At 51.2% G+C, this 15467-nt stretch overlaps 8 protein-coding genes across 8 annotated transcripts; 1 reads left to right on the forward strand and 7 right to left on the reverse strand.

Moving 5' to 3' along the window:
• Positions 1-3: 3 nt before the first annotated feature.
• On the reverse strand, positions 4-716 carry M431DRAFT_407402 (hypothetical protein). The gene has a single exon (XM_024914913.1). It carries the CDS (start codon positions 614-616, stop codon positions 203-205), a length of 414 nt encoding a protein of 137 aa, XP_024775389.1. The 5' UTR covers positions 617-716; the 3' UTR covers positions 4-202.
• A 99-nt stretch (positions 717-815) lies between these two features.
• Positions 816-2474, reverse strand: M431DRAFT_82685 (hypothetical protein; the record flags this gene model as incomplete). The annotated part of the gene is made up of 2 exons (XM_024923203.1): positions 816-2311; positions 2393-2474. 2 exons carry the CDS (start codon positions 2472-2474, stop codon positions 816-818), a joined length of 1578 nt encoding a protein of 525 aa, XP_024775390.1.
• Positions 2475-4004: 1530 nt separating this feature from the next.
• M431DRAFT_83816 (hypothetical protein) lies at positions 4005-4741 on the reverse strand (the record flags this gene model as incomplete). Its single annotated transcript, XM_024923358.1, has 4 exons — positions 4005-4033; positions 4104-4272; positions 4328-4373; positions 4431-4741. The coding sequence occupies 4 exons, from the start codon at positions 4739-4741 to the stop codon at positions 4005-4007; spliced, it is 555 nt and encodes a 184-aa protein (XP_024775391.1).
• Positions 4742-5523: 782 nt separating this feature from the next.
• M431DRAFT_407424 (hypothetical protein) lies at positions 5524-6091 on the reverse strand. Its single transcript, XM_024914914.1, has one exon. It carries the CDS (start codon positions 5958-5960, stop codon positions 5637-5639), a length of 324 nt encoding a protein of 107 aa, XP_024775392.1. The 5' UTR covers positions 5961-6091; the 3' UTR covers positions 5524-5636.
• Positions 6092-6421: 330 nt separating this feature from the next.
• M431DRAFT_552463 (hypothetical protein) lies at positions 6422-7209 on the reverse strand (the record flags this gene model as incomplete). The annotated part of the gene is made up of 4 exons (XM_024921366.1): positions 6422-6547; positions 6593-6675; positions 6727-6731; positions 6827-7209. The coding sequence occupies 4 exons, from the start codon at positions 7207-7209 to the stop codon at positions 6422-6424; spliced, it is 597 nt and encodes a 198-aa protein (XP_024775393.1).
• Positions 7210-8357: 1148 nt separating this feature from the next.
• On the reverse strand, positions 8358-9312 carry M431DRAFT_407459 (hypothetical protein). The gene has a single exon (XM_024914915.1). The coding sequence runs from the start codon at positions 9047-9049 to the stop codon at positions 8519-8521; it is 531 nt and encodes a 176-aa protein (XP_024775394.1). The 5' UTR covers positions 9050-9312; the 3' UTR covers positions 8358-8518.
• A 182-nt stretch (positions 9313-9494) lies between these two features.
• On the forward strand, positions 9495-12007 carry M431DRAFT_4673 (hypothetical protein; the record flags this gene model as incomplete). Its single annotated transcript, XM_024915405.1, has 5 exons — positions 9495-9615; positions 9691-9824; positions 9883-10128; positions 10195-11788; positions 11847-12007. 5 exons carry the CDS (start codon positions 9495-9497, stop codon positions 12005-12007), a joined length of 2256 nt encoding a protein of 751 aa, XP_024775395.1.
• A 379-nt stretch (positions 12008-12386) lies between these two features.
• M431DRAFT_16050 (hypothetical protein) lies at positions 12387-15255 on the reverse strand. Its single transcript, XM_024912986.1, has 4 exons — positions 14427-15255; positions 13675-14347; positions 13152-13610; positions 12387-13083 (listed from the first exon to the last, which is right to left on the reverse strand). The coding sequence occupies exons 1-4, from the start codon at positions 15236-15238 to the stop codon at positions 12679-12681; spliced, it is 2349 nt and encodes a 782-aa protein (XP_024775396.1). The 5' UTR covers positions 15239-15255; the 3' UTR covers positions 12387-12678.
• Between the last annotated feature and the right edge of the window lie 212 nt (positions 15256-15467).

Raw genomic sequence — 15467 nt, forward strand, 5'->3', positions numbered from 1 at the left:
TTCATCGTTTCTCATAGTTTTGAGTCCATCGTTTAAGTCTGGCAAAGTCCTAGGTACGATGCAGAGGACCCTTCATGCACATTTCACAGGCGCTACTATAACATTTGCACAGGTGTGTTACATCGTAAATATTCTGTACATTAACGCCTCAAACTACCAAGATAAATCGAGGGGGGAGAAAGGGGCTTCAAGCTCCCATCATCTAGTATTGCCTCCTAGGGATGCACTTTGTATGTATCGTGGATCCTCGTATTCTAAGCGAGTGCATGCTGTAGCCATATGCTGAACTTAACAAAGGGGTCCGTATACATACAACACTGGGAAATCGACTAAAATGACAATGGTACAGGCTATGAGGGTGTGAGGGGGAAGGGGAACGGAAAGAAAAGAAAAAAGAAGAGCACCCAGCTAAGCAGAAACCGCAGAAACCGCAGAAACCATCCGTCTCCCATGTACCATGCCTAATTTCCCAAACGCCGTAGTTGAGTCGTTGAATATCGTTAAAAAATAACACTGGTAGTCTATATTTGAGGGAGCGAAAATTCCTGACGCTGGAATACAATCGCTCCATGAGTGGCAGTGATTCGCCGCTGATAGACGAGAAGTAATATCCCATGTTGCTCTATAAGCGCATCACACCTTGCAGTGAGTGTGAATGCAGACGTATAACGCGTATGGAGTACCTGTAGAGGCTCTTGGCCGGTGAATGCAAGGCATCCAAGTACCCCATCAGCTACGACTGTATCATTGCTTTCAACGCTTGTTAAGCAACACTGTTGATCCTGTCATGAGATCGGCGTTGAAAGTCCATTTAGCTATACGCTCATGGTTAGTCTTAAAGAATCATGGATTGAGGTAGCGGTGCCTGTCGTACCCTTTGCAAGATTCTCAGCAGTGTCTTCCAGCAAAATGACACGTCTCTTGTTGCAGTAGGAGGTTTTATCCATGATATCGACCTTGAGCTTTGGGTCGGATAGCTCTTGGATAGGCTTCTCGAACATCTCAGACAAGTTCTCGACGGCCATCTCGAGATCCTTTTGGTTGTCTTCAAATATTTCTGTCAAGTTGTTCTTCGCCAGATAGAATGCAAAAGCATAAGTCCATTTGAGAGTCTGTCTGCATGTCTGAAGCGCCTGAGATGCCGAGTTGAGATACTGCACTTCGATCCAGGACATGCCTGATGTCGTCTGAAGCTGTACCATTTTCTTTTCCGTCTTCTGTGCGATGTCTTTGTCGAGCTTTGCAGACTGCTCATGGTTGGCATATCTGTTGTAGTAGTGCAAATAACGCTCCAAAGACGTGCGAGATTTGGTTTGCGCATCTCTAGCCTCTGCTCCGCTCTTTTCTTCATACCTGTTGCAGTTGTACCAACTAGTGCCGTGCTCAGACCAGAGTCCCATACACATCCAGCAGAATTCATACTTGCACTTGCGGCAAGTCATGTGGTTGCATCCGCCGTTTTTCTCGATCGTCGAGCTACACTTGGGACACTCCTTCGTGTGGGCGGAAATCCAGTTCGCCGTCTCGGAGTCGTCGGCACATTTCTTCAGCCATCGCTTAACCAAATCGCAGGGTGCTGGTTGATGGTCGGGATTTGGGCACCCGAAGCAGAATCTGTAACCACAGAGACACTCCACAGTAGGGACAATCTTGTCCAAGTCCTTCTTCTTGACTCCGCATTCTATGGCGTTGGGGCAGTCTGGGGCCGGGCACCACTTGAATGTATCCTTGTCCTCCACGTATGTGCGATTAAGCAGTTCATGGTAGCGATCAGTCAACTCTGGCGTAACTAGGAGGTCAAGCGACCGTGAGTCTAGAATACGGCCGCATCCATTTGACGGACACTGGATCCTAGCAGACTCGCCCTCGTCTTGGATTTTCTGGGTAAGATAGTGGCGGTAACAGTCAACGCAGTAGCGGTGGCCACACTTCATAGCAAAGGTCTCAAGGCCCTCTTCATCTTCGCAGCAGATATCGCATACAAAGCCGGGGATGGCTTGCAACTTAGGCTGGCTAGAAGTGTTACTGTTCAGCCCGGCAGCCTCTAGGACCTTTTCAGGCCTGTCCATGTAGTCTTCTAATAGTCTTTCCTTGTTCCATCGAAAGTGGCGTAACATGATGGCGGCATCTTCCTTGTTCATATCAAGGATCATGTTGACATCGTTCATCATGTCATCCTGTTGGCGCCTAATGTCGGACGGCTCGAAGACTTTGAAGGATACCGCGTGAGCGGCTACCTTCTTCTTGTCGAGATCTTTCGCGGAGAGGCCGAAATCGGGGTCTGGTTCGTCGAAGTCATCCTCGTCAAAATCTAGAGAACCAACAACATGGATTAGTCAGGCTGACAGGTGTTACCCGAGAGGGCCGGCAAAGGGAGGGCAGGATGGCTTACCTTCAGCACCGGACATTTCATCGCCGCTATCGTCTGGCATCAGCTCATCGGAGCTTGACAGATACTCTTCCTCGGAATCCATCTCGCGGGTGGTGACGGGCGTGGGAGGAGCAGCAGCGAGACTAGCTGAGGCGACGATCTTCTTCTGGGGAGTGTTTTCAGAGTCGGTGGATGTGATCGTCGCCTCAGCAGCCTTTCGTTTTCTTGTTATGGGAGGAATCGTGACGGTGGTTCCCCGAGATGCAGCAAACGTGCCAGTCGACGATGATGCGTCGGCAGAAAAATGGTAGTGGTAGTGCAGCACACTAAGAGGGGCGCTGATGACGGCGTTTCGTCGTCTCAGATGCACGCAACGATGGGGCTCAAAGGCTGGAGCGACAGTAAAGGGAGGGCAGCACGTTGCTCATCCAAGGAGAGTAAGGCTTGGGAAGAGCAAGAAGAGTGTTGTGTAGGGGGAAAGGTGAATCAAGGAGAGGGAAGATTGCAAATCAGGTCCCGACAAGTGCTTCATATAAGTGATTCAGGCCATGACCAGGCGACAGGACAAGATGAAGAAAGTCGAGTTGGGCAGGCGAGGCGTGGACTAAGGCACCGGGGTTTCTTCGGCAGTGCTGAGTCAGGCAGGCAGCTGAGCAGGCAGCGGTTGCAGCGGGCCATTGTCAGGTGGCCAACGACAGGCGGTAGATTTGATGCAGTTGATGCTTGCGTGCATTCTGGCGCCGAGTGGCGACATGCAAAGTCCTGTCAGTAAAGTATCTCTAAGCCAGCACTCCACAGCACTACTCGCGATATGTCCGAAGGTTATTAATGTCAGGTTTCTTATATCAACTTCAGCGCCTCTGAGTACGATTTCTGTAACAACGGAGCACCTGTACCGTAACGGAAGTTGCTGCATCCCTATCAGATAAGGGACGAAGCCAATTCAGATACTTTGATCCTATAACACTGAGTCCAGGCTTAACTCTCAACTGCACACTCCAAGCACCGATACTGACAAAACCAAAATTGCAGTTAGTCTCTTCAATGTGCTCTTAGCCCACGTAGCATATGATCATTTTGTAGTTGAATACACATCTTCATATTGACATTAGTACCGTCCCGTCATTCTAGATGCTACCCTGAATGCTGCCGCGCCTATCTTTTTCAAGGCTAGACGCGTAAGTACCTATGGCGCATATAAAGGTAAGAAACCATCACCAGGCAGCATCGCTTCATGAGTTTAGTAGTCTGTCCGCGACATATATTACATGAAAGCAAGGAAGGGCCGTGTATTGTCGCGGTAGTAGACATCACCTTAGCACTGTTGGAAAGTTGTTGTAGCCCAATTGTTGATTCAGATATAAAAAGCATCTTCCAAGACTTCACCATCACACGACTCGCACTCATGCTCTATCAGAGAATTTTGCATTCCACACATACTTAGTAATCAAGCGTCGACTAGATTGGCCCAGGTCTCATCTGCTTTTGAACAATGCGACACTTTTACTAGTAGCAGGTTCAAATGCACATGTAAGCACCATTTCCCTTGACGTCGCTGACACCGAAAGTCGTGGCCTAATGCGCCATGTATTTATGAGAAAGATGACATCTTTCCCTCCATTTATTCTGCTCTTTAGTTGAGAACCTGCTCGGCCATTGACACTGTGAAACACAAAGAGTCAGGGTCTTTCTTAACTTGGTCATGCTTAGAAAGGAGAAGAAGAATACTCACCGGCTGTGCCAGTGCTGTCTGGCTCGACAAAGGTCGCTGTGACCTTGCCGTCCTCCACTTTCAAGGCATAGCGCTTGCTTCGGAGACCTCCAAAAATAGCAGCAGCATCATCAAATCCGAGGTCAAGGGCCTTTGTGAATTCAGCAGTGGGATCGGCAACGAACCGAATCTGTGCATGTTTATTAGTTGTTTAGACACATGCCATGTATGTCAAAATAACTCACTCCAGTCTCGCCGGCGGGATCCAGCTGGTCTTGCCATGCCTTCATACTGTAGGATACAATCAGCATCTTCTGCCGGCTTATCCACGAGATGTCAATCGCTTACACAAAGGGGTCATTGACGGCGACGACGAAGACCTGGCCAGCCTGCTTGAGGTTGGGGTGGTTGATGTATGACGGAATGTGCGTGCCAGAACAGGTGCCGGTGAAAGCTCCGGGAACGCCAATAATGTATCCGTTGCCCTTCTGGAATTCCTCGGCCAGGTTCACCTTGCTGGCGGCCGAGTTCTCGAACACTTCAAGACTGGGGATCTCGTCACCCTTCCTGACAAGGACTCGGGGCGTCGAGTGAAAGCCACGCGCAACGGTGGCGGGGCGGGCCAGGGCAATGCGACGGAAAGACGAGCGGAATGCCATTGTTACTGCTTAGACTTTGATATGTCAGACTGCGAGGTCGAATGATGGGTGCGGCGAGCAATGGGAGTGGCTACGGAACTGAGCTTGAACGATGGAGTGGCGTCAACGAGTTCGGGGTTTTGGTACAGTCAGCCCGGGCCCCTTCGGCTTAGCCAACCGGCCCCGCTCACATCATTCAGCGTTGGGTGCTTAGTACATAGCTTCACGGAGCAAGGAGCTCACAAAGCCGCCCTGCAAATCAGTTGGATTGGCAAGAGACTTGGCAGCAGAGATTGGCATCTACGAGTATATGAACAGACAGTTTGCACAGCCTGATCTGCTGCGTTGATGACGGGTGGGTGATTTGGCTCGAGCTCGGTACAATCACCGTCTATCATCACAATTGAGTTGTGCTACTCGCGCCTGCATGCTCCCAGTCTAGAAATTGAACCAACTTTGGGTTTCAATAGGCCAGGGCCCACCGGCCGGGGTTGATAAAGTTCACCAACAACAAGATTAATACTCCTTCTCTTTACCTGTACAAACTTTTGCATGGTTAATGGTATGTGTATGCCGCAATAAAGCCTCGCGTAGCGAGTGACGAAAGAAAAATATTACCTGTCCCTTTGTGTGATACGAATTTGCAAAGTCTAATCTTGGGACCTTTGTACTACACATCTCCCCTGGCATCACGATACGGCCATCAACCCATTGACTAATACCTGTGTTCTAAACCCGAGAGCATTGACCTAATTAGCCTTCGATGTGCGTTTACGAAAGTATGTATTCGTACGGTTTTCTCAATGCTTCGTCTATTGTGTTGTGGTCAAATTACTAGTGGCACTGAGGAATAGACGACAAAGGGAAGTTCTCTGACGTAACATGCCGGCAAAAACTTCACTCGGCAACCAGCAGATCACAGGGGGGGAGAGCACGGGCAGTGCAGAGGGACGTGCTTCGTGATGGGATGTTGGGGGACCTTTCCTGCCCTTCTGGGATTGCCTCGAGATTGAAGGACTGCGAGGACAATGACGCAGTCAACCAAGAGAAGCGCATGAGATAATATGAAATGCATCAGCATCAGACATGGTAGAGATGAAGCGGCCTCACCAGACTTTGTGCGCTGGCTTAGGTGTTCAAGCTGGTCTGAGCATTGGATTTGCACATGCCAGTGGCCCAGTGGCCAAAAGGTGTGGGGGACGCTCAAGTCGTGGATAGCCGCAGTCGCCGTTACTAGCATGTCGTAATTGGCTTTTTATAGATGCTATCACCGCGCATTAGTAGAACGTACTTGCATACGAGGGGTGGGCTTTCCAAGGTCTAGATTTGATGCCATCGCGCGATTTCGTGCCATGGCAATCGTCTCTCTCCCTCTTCTCTCGGGAATTATATCGAGCCTGACACTCCGTATCCCGTACCTGGGCCTTTTCCGCATCTGGCACTAGCCGCCAAGCATCCATGGATCAATTTCATCTCACTTGAGCGGTCATGGGACCCCCCCGACGAGCGGGTAGTTTTCAAGTGGGCACTTTGCGCAAGGGAGGCTATTAGCAGTTCAGGTTGGCGCTCATCATTTCTAATAGACCAAAGACGGCTTTGCAAAAGCTTAGTATCTACGGAGGACGAGTAGGCCTATCTAATAACTTCCACATGCGCCTGGAAAACTCGCCTCCATCTGTCTCCATTTGTTTGGCAAGGGGCTCAGCGATGCCGGGCTCTTTGATGAGCCTGCATTCCGTACACAGCAACTTGACGTGGTGATCCCCAGCCGTGACGCCAAGGGGGCTGCTGGATCGATACAGCTTTTGTGTTATCCTCCGCACAATGCTCCGTTCGCACAGATAGGCAAAATCATCTGGGTCCAGGCCCCACCTGCCCCTGCCCCTGGCGCCTCACCCATGCTACTCCAGACAAGGTGACAGGCAAATGGTGCGTTTCAGAGCCATCAGTGTGTGCTGATACATTACAGTACGGAGTACGAGTACAGGCTGGTGGTCGTCTCGTACCTGTACTGGATAACAGTAGTAAGGGAGGACCAAAAATCTCGACTACTCCGTATTGATACTCGCTGCCGTACACGTACCGTACTCGTACGAACATGCTCACCATTCCATGGCACTCTCGGTTGCGATGGATGCCAAGCACACCCAAGTGCCTGTACCGTTTACAGTACGAACACTGCGAATGCTTGAACTAGCAGAGGGCCAGACGTCATCCTCACGCCTCCTCGACCTCCATTGTGCATAGAACTCGGTACTAGTGCGTGCTTTCTGAAACGCAACGCCGACGGTTTCAAGACGGGCATTGGCGTTGTGATGTAGCAAGAACACAAAAAGCATCAATCTATCACATAAAGCACTGTGCAGCCTTTTTTTCTTCTCTCTCTCTTCCGTCGATCGAGGAACCGAACTTTTGTTTGTTTGCTTTCTTGCTGCCTCGCTTATGACTGGCACGACCATTACGCGCGAGTGCAACTTCATGGGGGCCATGCTGTTGCCGTTGGCTAGCAAATGCATTTATTTTATCCGGCGGCCAGAGTTGGCAAGGCCTTGAGGGTATCATCGCTCAATGCTGGTAGGTGAATGTACCCAATTGTCAGAACGGTGCCACAAAGTGAGTACTGCTACTTCGCAACTGGCACAGTGCTGCGAAGCTCATGCGAACTCTTGTCCAACGCTCCGAGTAGCAGGTACATGCCTACGGCTCGGCGCTACACGCAGTGCTACCCCGCCGCCCCTCTAGATTGCACATTGGATCAGCACCTTACTCGTGTTTAATGCCCTTTGCTCTAGCGGCCTGTTGGAAGCAGGGCTAGGCGGAACTATCTTTCTCGTGTCTGGGACATGAGCGCACGGAGAGGGCCTAAAGAGCTTTTGTCGTGGATGATGCTTGGAGAGTTTGTGACGACAACAGGGAAGACGGGAACAAAGAGAAAGAGAGCACGAGAGAGAGGGAAAAAAACTTTTGTATCCACAGGGTAGCAAGGTTAGAGGAGGTAACACGACACTAAGACCGTAAGTCATTCATTGCTTCGTAGGTACGAGTACATGTACCGGGAGCACAGAGGCCCCCCGATTTGAACGGCGTCGTCGCACACGATATGGGGATGGCGCCATGGATCACCCATTCGCTGACGCCTGCATGCTGCTGCACGAGGCCTTGGCTCTTCAACGACGCTGTTGTCTGCCAAAAGTGCAATGCGACACTGTGATAGGGCGTGCTCCGGACGCTCCAGATGGATGGCTGCATGCAGGTGACGGCAGCAAAATCAGTCGTTGACCAGCAGTGGACAAAGGCAAAGGCTCAAGCTCATCAATGGCTCGCCGCTAGTGATGGTGGGCACACGCGCCACTGATACCCCTGGCATGCCCTGACAAGTGCGCAGCGCGCTGCAGCCTTTCCGATAGACGGGCGGGTACTCCGTCTGTCCCTGAGCAGGGCCTGGCAGCGCTACCCCAGACCACTGCAGGGCCATGGTACGGCACTTTAGCGCCTGTCCGGGTATGTACATGTGCCCACTGCGCAACGTGGTGGGCGCGCCAGGTACTCGTACTCGTGCCTGTATCAAGTCTGGGTCAAGTCTGGTTCATTTCACGTCTGGCCCGGTGCACTACTATCGCGCTTTGCACGTTGATGGCCGCAACCTGAAGGCAACCTGAGGGCAGTCTAGCCCGTTGAGGACCCGGCCGTGCCTATTTTCAATTTTCCTGCTCTTCCCTGGCTGCTGGCCTGATTGGGCTGGCGCCTGCAGCTGCTTGGCTGGTCGCTCTGCAACCCCTGGGCGACGTGCTTCCCCTCTCAAACTCTCCCAAACAAGGCGCGCTGCTCCAGTTTTATTCTTGCATCTTGCCAACTTGATACCCATTGCCAGCCGTCGCAGCCACAAACCTTTTTGCTGCCGTGCCTTGTGTCTTCCGCAACTCTCGTCTTTGTCGCCCGCAAGCATTGGTTTATAGTTGGACGCCAGGCGACGACGTTGCTCGCATCCGACTTCAAACTTCTGCCTCGCGCGTCTCTGTCGAACCGAAATTTGCCTCTGTGTCGCTCGGCTGGCGACGCTGCCCTGACGCTTCGCTCTTCCACCAGCAACTCTTCTATCCCGCCTTTCCTGCGCGACACTATCCTGGACGAAAGCTCTCTCTCGCCCGTTTTGAATTCGACACGCGCGTTGTTTCCTCTGCTCTTTTCTTGCTTTGGATGCGGCATCAGCATAGCTTTTCCTCTTTTTTTTTCTTGCTTGACGGAGATAGAACGCTCAGCACTGCTTGACCCGTCAGCGGGTTTTGGCATCATCACCGTCCACGCTTTCCGTTGAACTGCACAAGACATCTTCGATCGAATCGTTACACCATCGTTAAATCGCTTGCGAAGCTCTCCCGAAGCCGACGCAAATTGTACCACGAGCGTGCTATCAGCGACTGCACCTTTTTTCTCCTTCTCCTTGTTTGGCGACACTGCGTCTTCTGTTTCTCATCCCCCCTCCCTTGTTTCGACAATCGTCGCCGACGACGTGAGCCACATGAAATAAAGGCCAATCAGCTTAATTAAATCTCGATTGGAATATCACTTTGCCGAGTGATGAGCATTATCGCTTAATAACGACTATTTGTTTCTTTCATAGTCGACGAAATTCGAGGTTCTGGGGCGACAAGGCCCGACCCTCCCTTCTGTCGCACAGCGCCAAATACCCATAATGCCTGTCATGCTCCATACCCCCTCGAGAGCCTCCACTGCGTCAACCTCTTCCTTTCAACAATTGTCACGGCAAAACACCATGTCTACCTACGATGGCTCGCGCTCGGCGCGCCAGTCGAAGCGGTACTCCATGTCCGCGCTGTACATGTCCATGACAGCAAATGAAGGAGAGATGCAAATTGAGGACGATCTCGCTAAAGGTAATACATAATGCACTAGGCCTGGCTTTTGCCCTTCCCCCTTGGAGTACACCACAGCTGACGCCCAGTCTACAGCCCAGAAAGCCCTGCGAGATCTCAAATCCAAAATCTCCTCCCAGTCCAAGAAGAACTTTGTTCTCGAAAAGGACGTCCGCTATCTTGATTCGAGAATTGCGCTACTCATCCAGAATCGCATGGCGCTGGAAGAAGTATGTATCAAAACGCGGTGTGATGCTTGTCCAATGAACGCTTCTGACGCCGTTGCAGCAAAACGAAGTGGCCAGCCATCTTGATGATACTGAAATGGAAGAAGGCGTCTTCCCCAACGACGACAAGACGCAAAAATACGGAAATCTCATGTTTCTTCTGCAGTCCGAGCCCAGACACATTGCTCACCTGTGCCGACTCGTCTCAATGTCGGAAATCGATTCACTTCTTCAGACGGTCATGTTCACCATTTACGGAAACCAGTACGAAAGCCGAGAAGAGCACTTGCTTCTTACCATGTTCCAAGTATGTTGCATTTAACTCGGTTGCGTTGTCGTACCTCTGTCTAACAGCCATGTTTCTCTCCTTTAGTCTGTTCTCACCTATCAATTCGACAATACCCCCGACTACTCCTCACTGCTCCGAGCCAATACGCCCGTTTCCCGCATGATGACGACCTACACGCGAAGAGGCCCCGGTCAAAGCTTCCTGAAGATCGCCTTGGCCGACAGAATCAACAGCTTGATCGAACTGCGAGACCTGGATCTGGAAATCAACCCCCTCAAAGTCTATGAACGCATGGTTGAGCAAATTGAAGAAGATACCGGCACGCTACCGCCAAATCTACCAAAGGGCATTACCGCTGAGCAGGCGGCGGAGAATCCCCAAGTCCAAGCTATCATCGAGCCCCGATTGACAATGCTCATCGAGATTGCCAATGGCTTCTTATCCACCATCATCGAAGGGCTGGAAGAGGCGCCCTATGGCATTCGCTGGATCTGCAAGCAGATCAGGAGCTTGACAAAGCGCAAATATCCCGATGCTAACGACCAGATTATCTGCACATTGATCGGCGGCTTTTTCTTCCTGCGCTTCATCAACCCGGCCATTGTGACCCCCAAGTCGTACATGCTCATTGATGGAACGCCCGCCGAGCGACCTCGCAGAACCCTCACCCTGATTGCCAAGATGCTTCAGAACTTGGCAAACAAGCCCTCGTACTCCAAGGAGCCTTACATGGCCAAGCTCCAGCCCTTCATCCAACAGAACAAGGACAGGATTAACAAATTCATGCTTGACCTTTGCGAGGTTGGCGACTTTTACGAAAGTCTAGAAATGGACAACTATGTGGCGCTTTCAAAGAAAGACCTTGAGCTTGAGATTACGCTCAATGAAATCTATGCCATGCATTCGCTGATTGAGAAGCATCGCAATGAGTTGTGCAAAGATGAGTCATCTCACTTGTCCATCATTGTGTCTGAGCTGGCATCGGCTCCTCCACAAGTGCCTCGCAAGGAGAACCGAGTTATCAACCTTCCCTTGTTTAGCAGATGGGAGACTGCGATTGATGACTTGACCGCGGCACTGGATATTACACAGGAGGAAGTGTACTTTATGGAAGCCAAGTCCATCTTTGTGCAGATCATGCGAACCATCCCTCAGAACAGTGCCGTCTCGAGGCGACCGTTGCGACTTGAGCGCGTTGCAGATGCAGCTGCCACGAGCCGCAATGACGCCGTCATGGTGCGCAAGGGTATCCGGGCCATGGAGCTGTTGTCGCAGCTACAGGAACTCGGCGTCATTGACAAGGCCGACCAGTTTGACCTGCTGAGGGATGAAGTGGAGCAGGAGCTTCAACATTTGGGTTCGTTGAAGGATGGTGTGATTGCCGAGACTGAGAAGCTCGAAGAAGTTTTCAAGACGATTCGCGACCACAACGCATACTTGGTTGGCCAGCTGGATACATATAAGAGCTACCTTCATAATGTACGATCACAGAGCGAAGGTACCAAGCGAAAGCAGCAGAAACAGCAGGTTCTTGGACCGTACAAGTTTACGCACCAGCAGTTGGAGAAGGAGGGCGTCATCCAGAAGAGTAATGTCCCGGATAACAGGCGGGCCAATATCTACTTCAACTTTACCAGTCCGCTACCAGGCACCTTTGTCATTTCCTTGCACTACAAGGGTGAGTTTCTTTTACAATTCGCTATCAATGTCTTTCGCGTGCTAACGAGTTAAAATAGGCCGAAACCGAGGATTGCTCGAACTCGATCTCAAGCTTGACGATCTGCTTGAGATGCAGAAGGATAACCAGGACGAACTAGACCTGGAATACGTTCAATTTAATGTCCCCAAGGTCCTTGCATTGCTCAACAAGAGGTTTGCTCGGAAGAAGGGATGGTGAGATACCATTTGACGATGGCACAGTCAGCATTATTTATTACGTGTCACCACGTCAAGTGCGTATTTCATCTGCACACTATGACTATATGCAAAGGGGGATGGAGGGGGGAAAAGAGGGCGTTATGGAGCACCACGGAAGCTTTGTTTCCCTTGTTTAAGTGTCGACTAGTAATGCGGCCTTTGTACGCTCTCAGGTTTGCCACGGTTTCTCTTTGAAGCGGGTGGATGGGCTGTAACGATGCTTATTTATATACCTTGGTAATGATGGGAAGGAGAGATGCGATATTATGTGTTTTCCCCCAACGGCTGGTCCATGAATTGGGAGGAGTTTTTTTTCTTTGCAAAAATCTCACGCGAATGAACTGTTCGTCTTTTTTTCTTCTGGCTGTCGTTAATAATGACCACGTTGGTAATGCAATAATTCATTGGATGAGTCTTGATTATTCCTGTATTTTTATCATTTTGCTCTTATAGCTCTTGGCAATGAAGAGATGCGCTGCGAGAAGCATGATTGAATTTGTATTCTCAGTATTGCTACAATGTTCTATGTGATGCTATCTATTGCTATTTCTAAATTCGAAGTTGTACTGGTTGAGATATATACAAGAATGGTTATTGCTTATCTGATTCCTTCTCTTTCTGACGTTTGATAGTATTGTATTTATATATATGTTATACTCTCCCCAAGTCGCTCTCTTCTCCGCCCGCCGCCCTCCTCATCCAGGCCCAAGGTCGACGCCACGATATGGCAGCGCCATTGACATTACCTCCGCCGCCGCCTCGCCTCCTAACAATGAGCCTCCTCTTGCGGGTCTTGGGTGACGAAGGCGTGGAGGCGGCCCGGCTGTCTTGGGCAGAGGGATCTGGCTCGCGAAATTGGAGGAAGAGACGTAGGAAACGAGTGGGGAGGAGAGTTAAAGCTTGAGTTGCACGCTGAAGCGTCTGAAGACACTGGATGAAGGGGCGGGTTTGGATGAGGTAGAGGAGGATCATGAACGGGACGCAGACGAGGACCATGGTAAGAGGAAAGCGCCAGTCTGTCACGGGGATGGTGAATTCTGTAATGCCAAAGACGGACTGGTGGAGTTTACTTGTTAGCTTTTTGCTCATTCTATTTGGTTATAGGGGAGTAGTGAACAGCTTACAGTGACGAAAGTCAGGGGTAAGAACAGCATACTGATCATGGTCAAAATGCGAATATTGTCGCCCTGATCAATGGCCCTTCTGCTTTCCTTGATGGAGCTCCCGCTGAATAGCTGGTCTCTCAGATTCTCAATCTCCTTCCTCGTACGCTCGTTGCGCTTGAGCACCTCGCCTAGGTCGCTGACGACCTTGTCAAGCTCCCTGCGCAGGACTGCCATTTTCGCAGCGTATTCGATGGCGTCGGGAGACTGCGGCGGAGACGGGTGAGGCCAGAGGAGCGGGTGCGAGCCGGCCCAGAAGTCGTCGGTGAAGGTGTCGACGTAGGCAGCGATCATGGCTTTGATGCCCGTGTTGATGACGGCGAGGGTGTTGTACGCCCAGAAGTAGCGGCGGATGTAAGTGAAGTGCTTATCTTCGAAAAGGAGCTTGTCGCGGAGGCGGTGGTCGAACATGAACTCTGTCTGAGATAAAAAATCAGCAAGGGGGATTAGGCTATGAATGACTCCTTTTCTGTGAAAGACTTACAGGAGGGGTGATAAGCTTGGTGATTCGCTCATGTAAGATCTGGTTCCTTTTGCCGGCGTCACGGTACTCGGCGATGAGCAGCTCCAAGAAGGCATACGGCCCGTTACAGAAGCTCTTGAGCTGAAAGTCATCTCCCCTGACCGTATGTTCATCGTCGGGGAAGCTTTGGATGCTAAGCAGTTGCCAGGGACCAAACGTGTCAAACAGGAAGCCTTCCTTGGCTCGTTCCCTGCGTGGCCGCATCTTGAGCGTCTTGGTGGGTTCGCCGCCTAGAGAGAGCGCGAGGACGGAGCCACACTCTGCAATGTCGATGTGGTCGCCGAGGCGTTTGTCTGAAGGGCGTTTTTCGTAGAGCTGCCAGGGTGCGGGATCGAGGCCCTCGCCGAGGAGTGTGTAGTATTTAAAGACGAAGAAGAAGGACCGCTGACGGAGGTAGGAGAAGGAGACCGGTGGCGTCTCTTTGATTCCGTTGCAGGGATCTAGAGGCGGTAGAATTGGTGAGGACGGATAAGCTGACGGAGTTCGTTCGTAGGCACGGTGCATGAAGGCATGAGTCCGGCCGCGGTTGGGGGTATCGGATAGGAGATGATGGAGAAGCTCTGTCATGTCGAAGTGAGGTGACATGGTAAGGTGTAAGGCGGCGAGCATGAGAGGCGTTGGCTCTTGGACGATACTAAAAGAGAAACACTTTCATGAGCATGTCGAAGTCAAAATGATTAGAGAAGACGGTGATATCAAGGGGCGAGACGTACGTGATACGACCGACAGCTTTGCCGCTGGGGTTGATGTCTTTGATGGCCTCCCACACGATAGGGGCATCAACGATGTTGTCCGGAGGCTCTAGGGACTCATCACCGACGTATCTGACAAAGCCCTGCACATCGACATCGACGTTCGTCTTGACTGCCCGAGCATCCTCCCCAACCTCGTACACCTCAAACGTCGAACTTCCAAAGCGCTCCCTCTCAACAGCGGCAAACTCGCGGAACGACTGCGGCGAATCAATATCCCACGGCCGCAGAGGCTCGTCTTCATCAACCAGCAGACTGGAGAACTCTTCGCAAAACCCGGAGTCGCGGAGGTGTCTGAGGAGCATGTCGTCCGAGAAGCTCATCGGGGTGAGCACCTGGTGGACATGGGACGACGAAATGGTAGCTGTATCGGTGGGCAGATGGCGAGATCCCTGGGTGGAAGCCTGATCCAGCAGAGGGATAAAGGGAATCTCGTCATCGGGAATCACATAGCCGCCACTTCCTTGGAGGTTTGGCGTGAGCGGCAAGAACTTGGGCGAAGGGTAACATGATGGTCGTTCGTGGGTATCGGGAGTGTCGCGACGAAGACGGGGCAGCACATGCAGGATGCTGTTGGCGTCGCTAGTGAAGGTGAAGGCGCGCAGAGGAGGAGTAGTTGCTAGGCTTTGGATTGTGTTGCGGCTGTCGTCTTTCTTTTGGAGGTTGAGGACTTCGTGGAAACTGTGGAGGCTGCGCAAGTATTGCTCGTGGTGATGCTCGACTGATTTGACGAGCTCCTCCAGGCTGACGTTGTTGCGTAGTTGCACAGCCATGCTTTGAGATAGACGAGCAATAGATCAATATAGAGAGAGTACGGCTATGATAGCAAACATCAACTAATACAGAAACTGTAACCGATATACACAAATATTCTACGACATATCGGAAAACGAACATAGAAAAGAATCATCATGAAGTATCTTACAACAGGGCGTTTATATACAGCATCATTCTTGTTCGTAACTCGGCTGCCTCCCTCCACCGAGCCCAGCGATGACGCAC

The sequence above is a fragment of the Trichoderma harzianum genome (genome assembly GCF_003025095.1).
Source record: "Trichoderma harzianum CBS 226.95 unplaced genomic scaffold M431scaffold_5, whole genome shotgun sequence".
NCBI classification, from domain to species: Eukaryota; Fungi; Ascomycota; class Sordariomycetes; order Hypocreales; family Hypocreaceae; genus Trichoderma; species Trichoderma harzianum.

What these genes read in the sequence shown, in the direction of transcription:
- M431DRAFT_407402 (XM_024914913.1), bottom strand. Translation starts at nt 616, where the DNA reads ATGGGATATTACTTCTCGTCTATCAGCGGCGAATCACTGCCACTCATG.
- M431DRAFT_407424 (XM_024914914.1), bottom strand. Translation starts at nt 5,960, where the DNA reads ATGCTAGTAACGGCGACTGCGGCTATCCACGACTTGAGCGTCCCCCAC.
- M431DRAFT_407459 (XM_024914915.1), bottom strand. Translation starts at nt 9,049, where the DNA reads ATGTCTTGTGCAGTTCAACGGAAAGCGTGGACGGTGATGATGCCAAAA.
- M431DRAFT_16050 (XM_024912986.1), bottom strand. Translation starts at nt 15,238, where the DNA reads ATGGCTGTGCAACTACGCAACAACGTCAGCCTGGAGGAGCTCGTCAAA. An exon ending in CCAAGCTTATCACCCCTCCT is followed by an intron (nt 13,611 to 13,674) that starts GTAAGTCTTTCA and finishes TTTTTATCTCAG; the next exon opens with ACAGAGTTCATGTTCGACCA. An exon ending in TACCCCTGACTTTCGTCACT is followed by an intron (nt 13,084 to 13,151) that starts GTAAGCTGTTCA and finishes AAACTCCACCAG; the next exon opens with TCCGTCTTTGGCATTACAGA.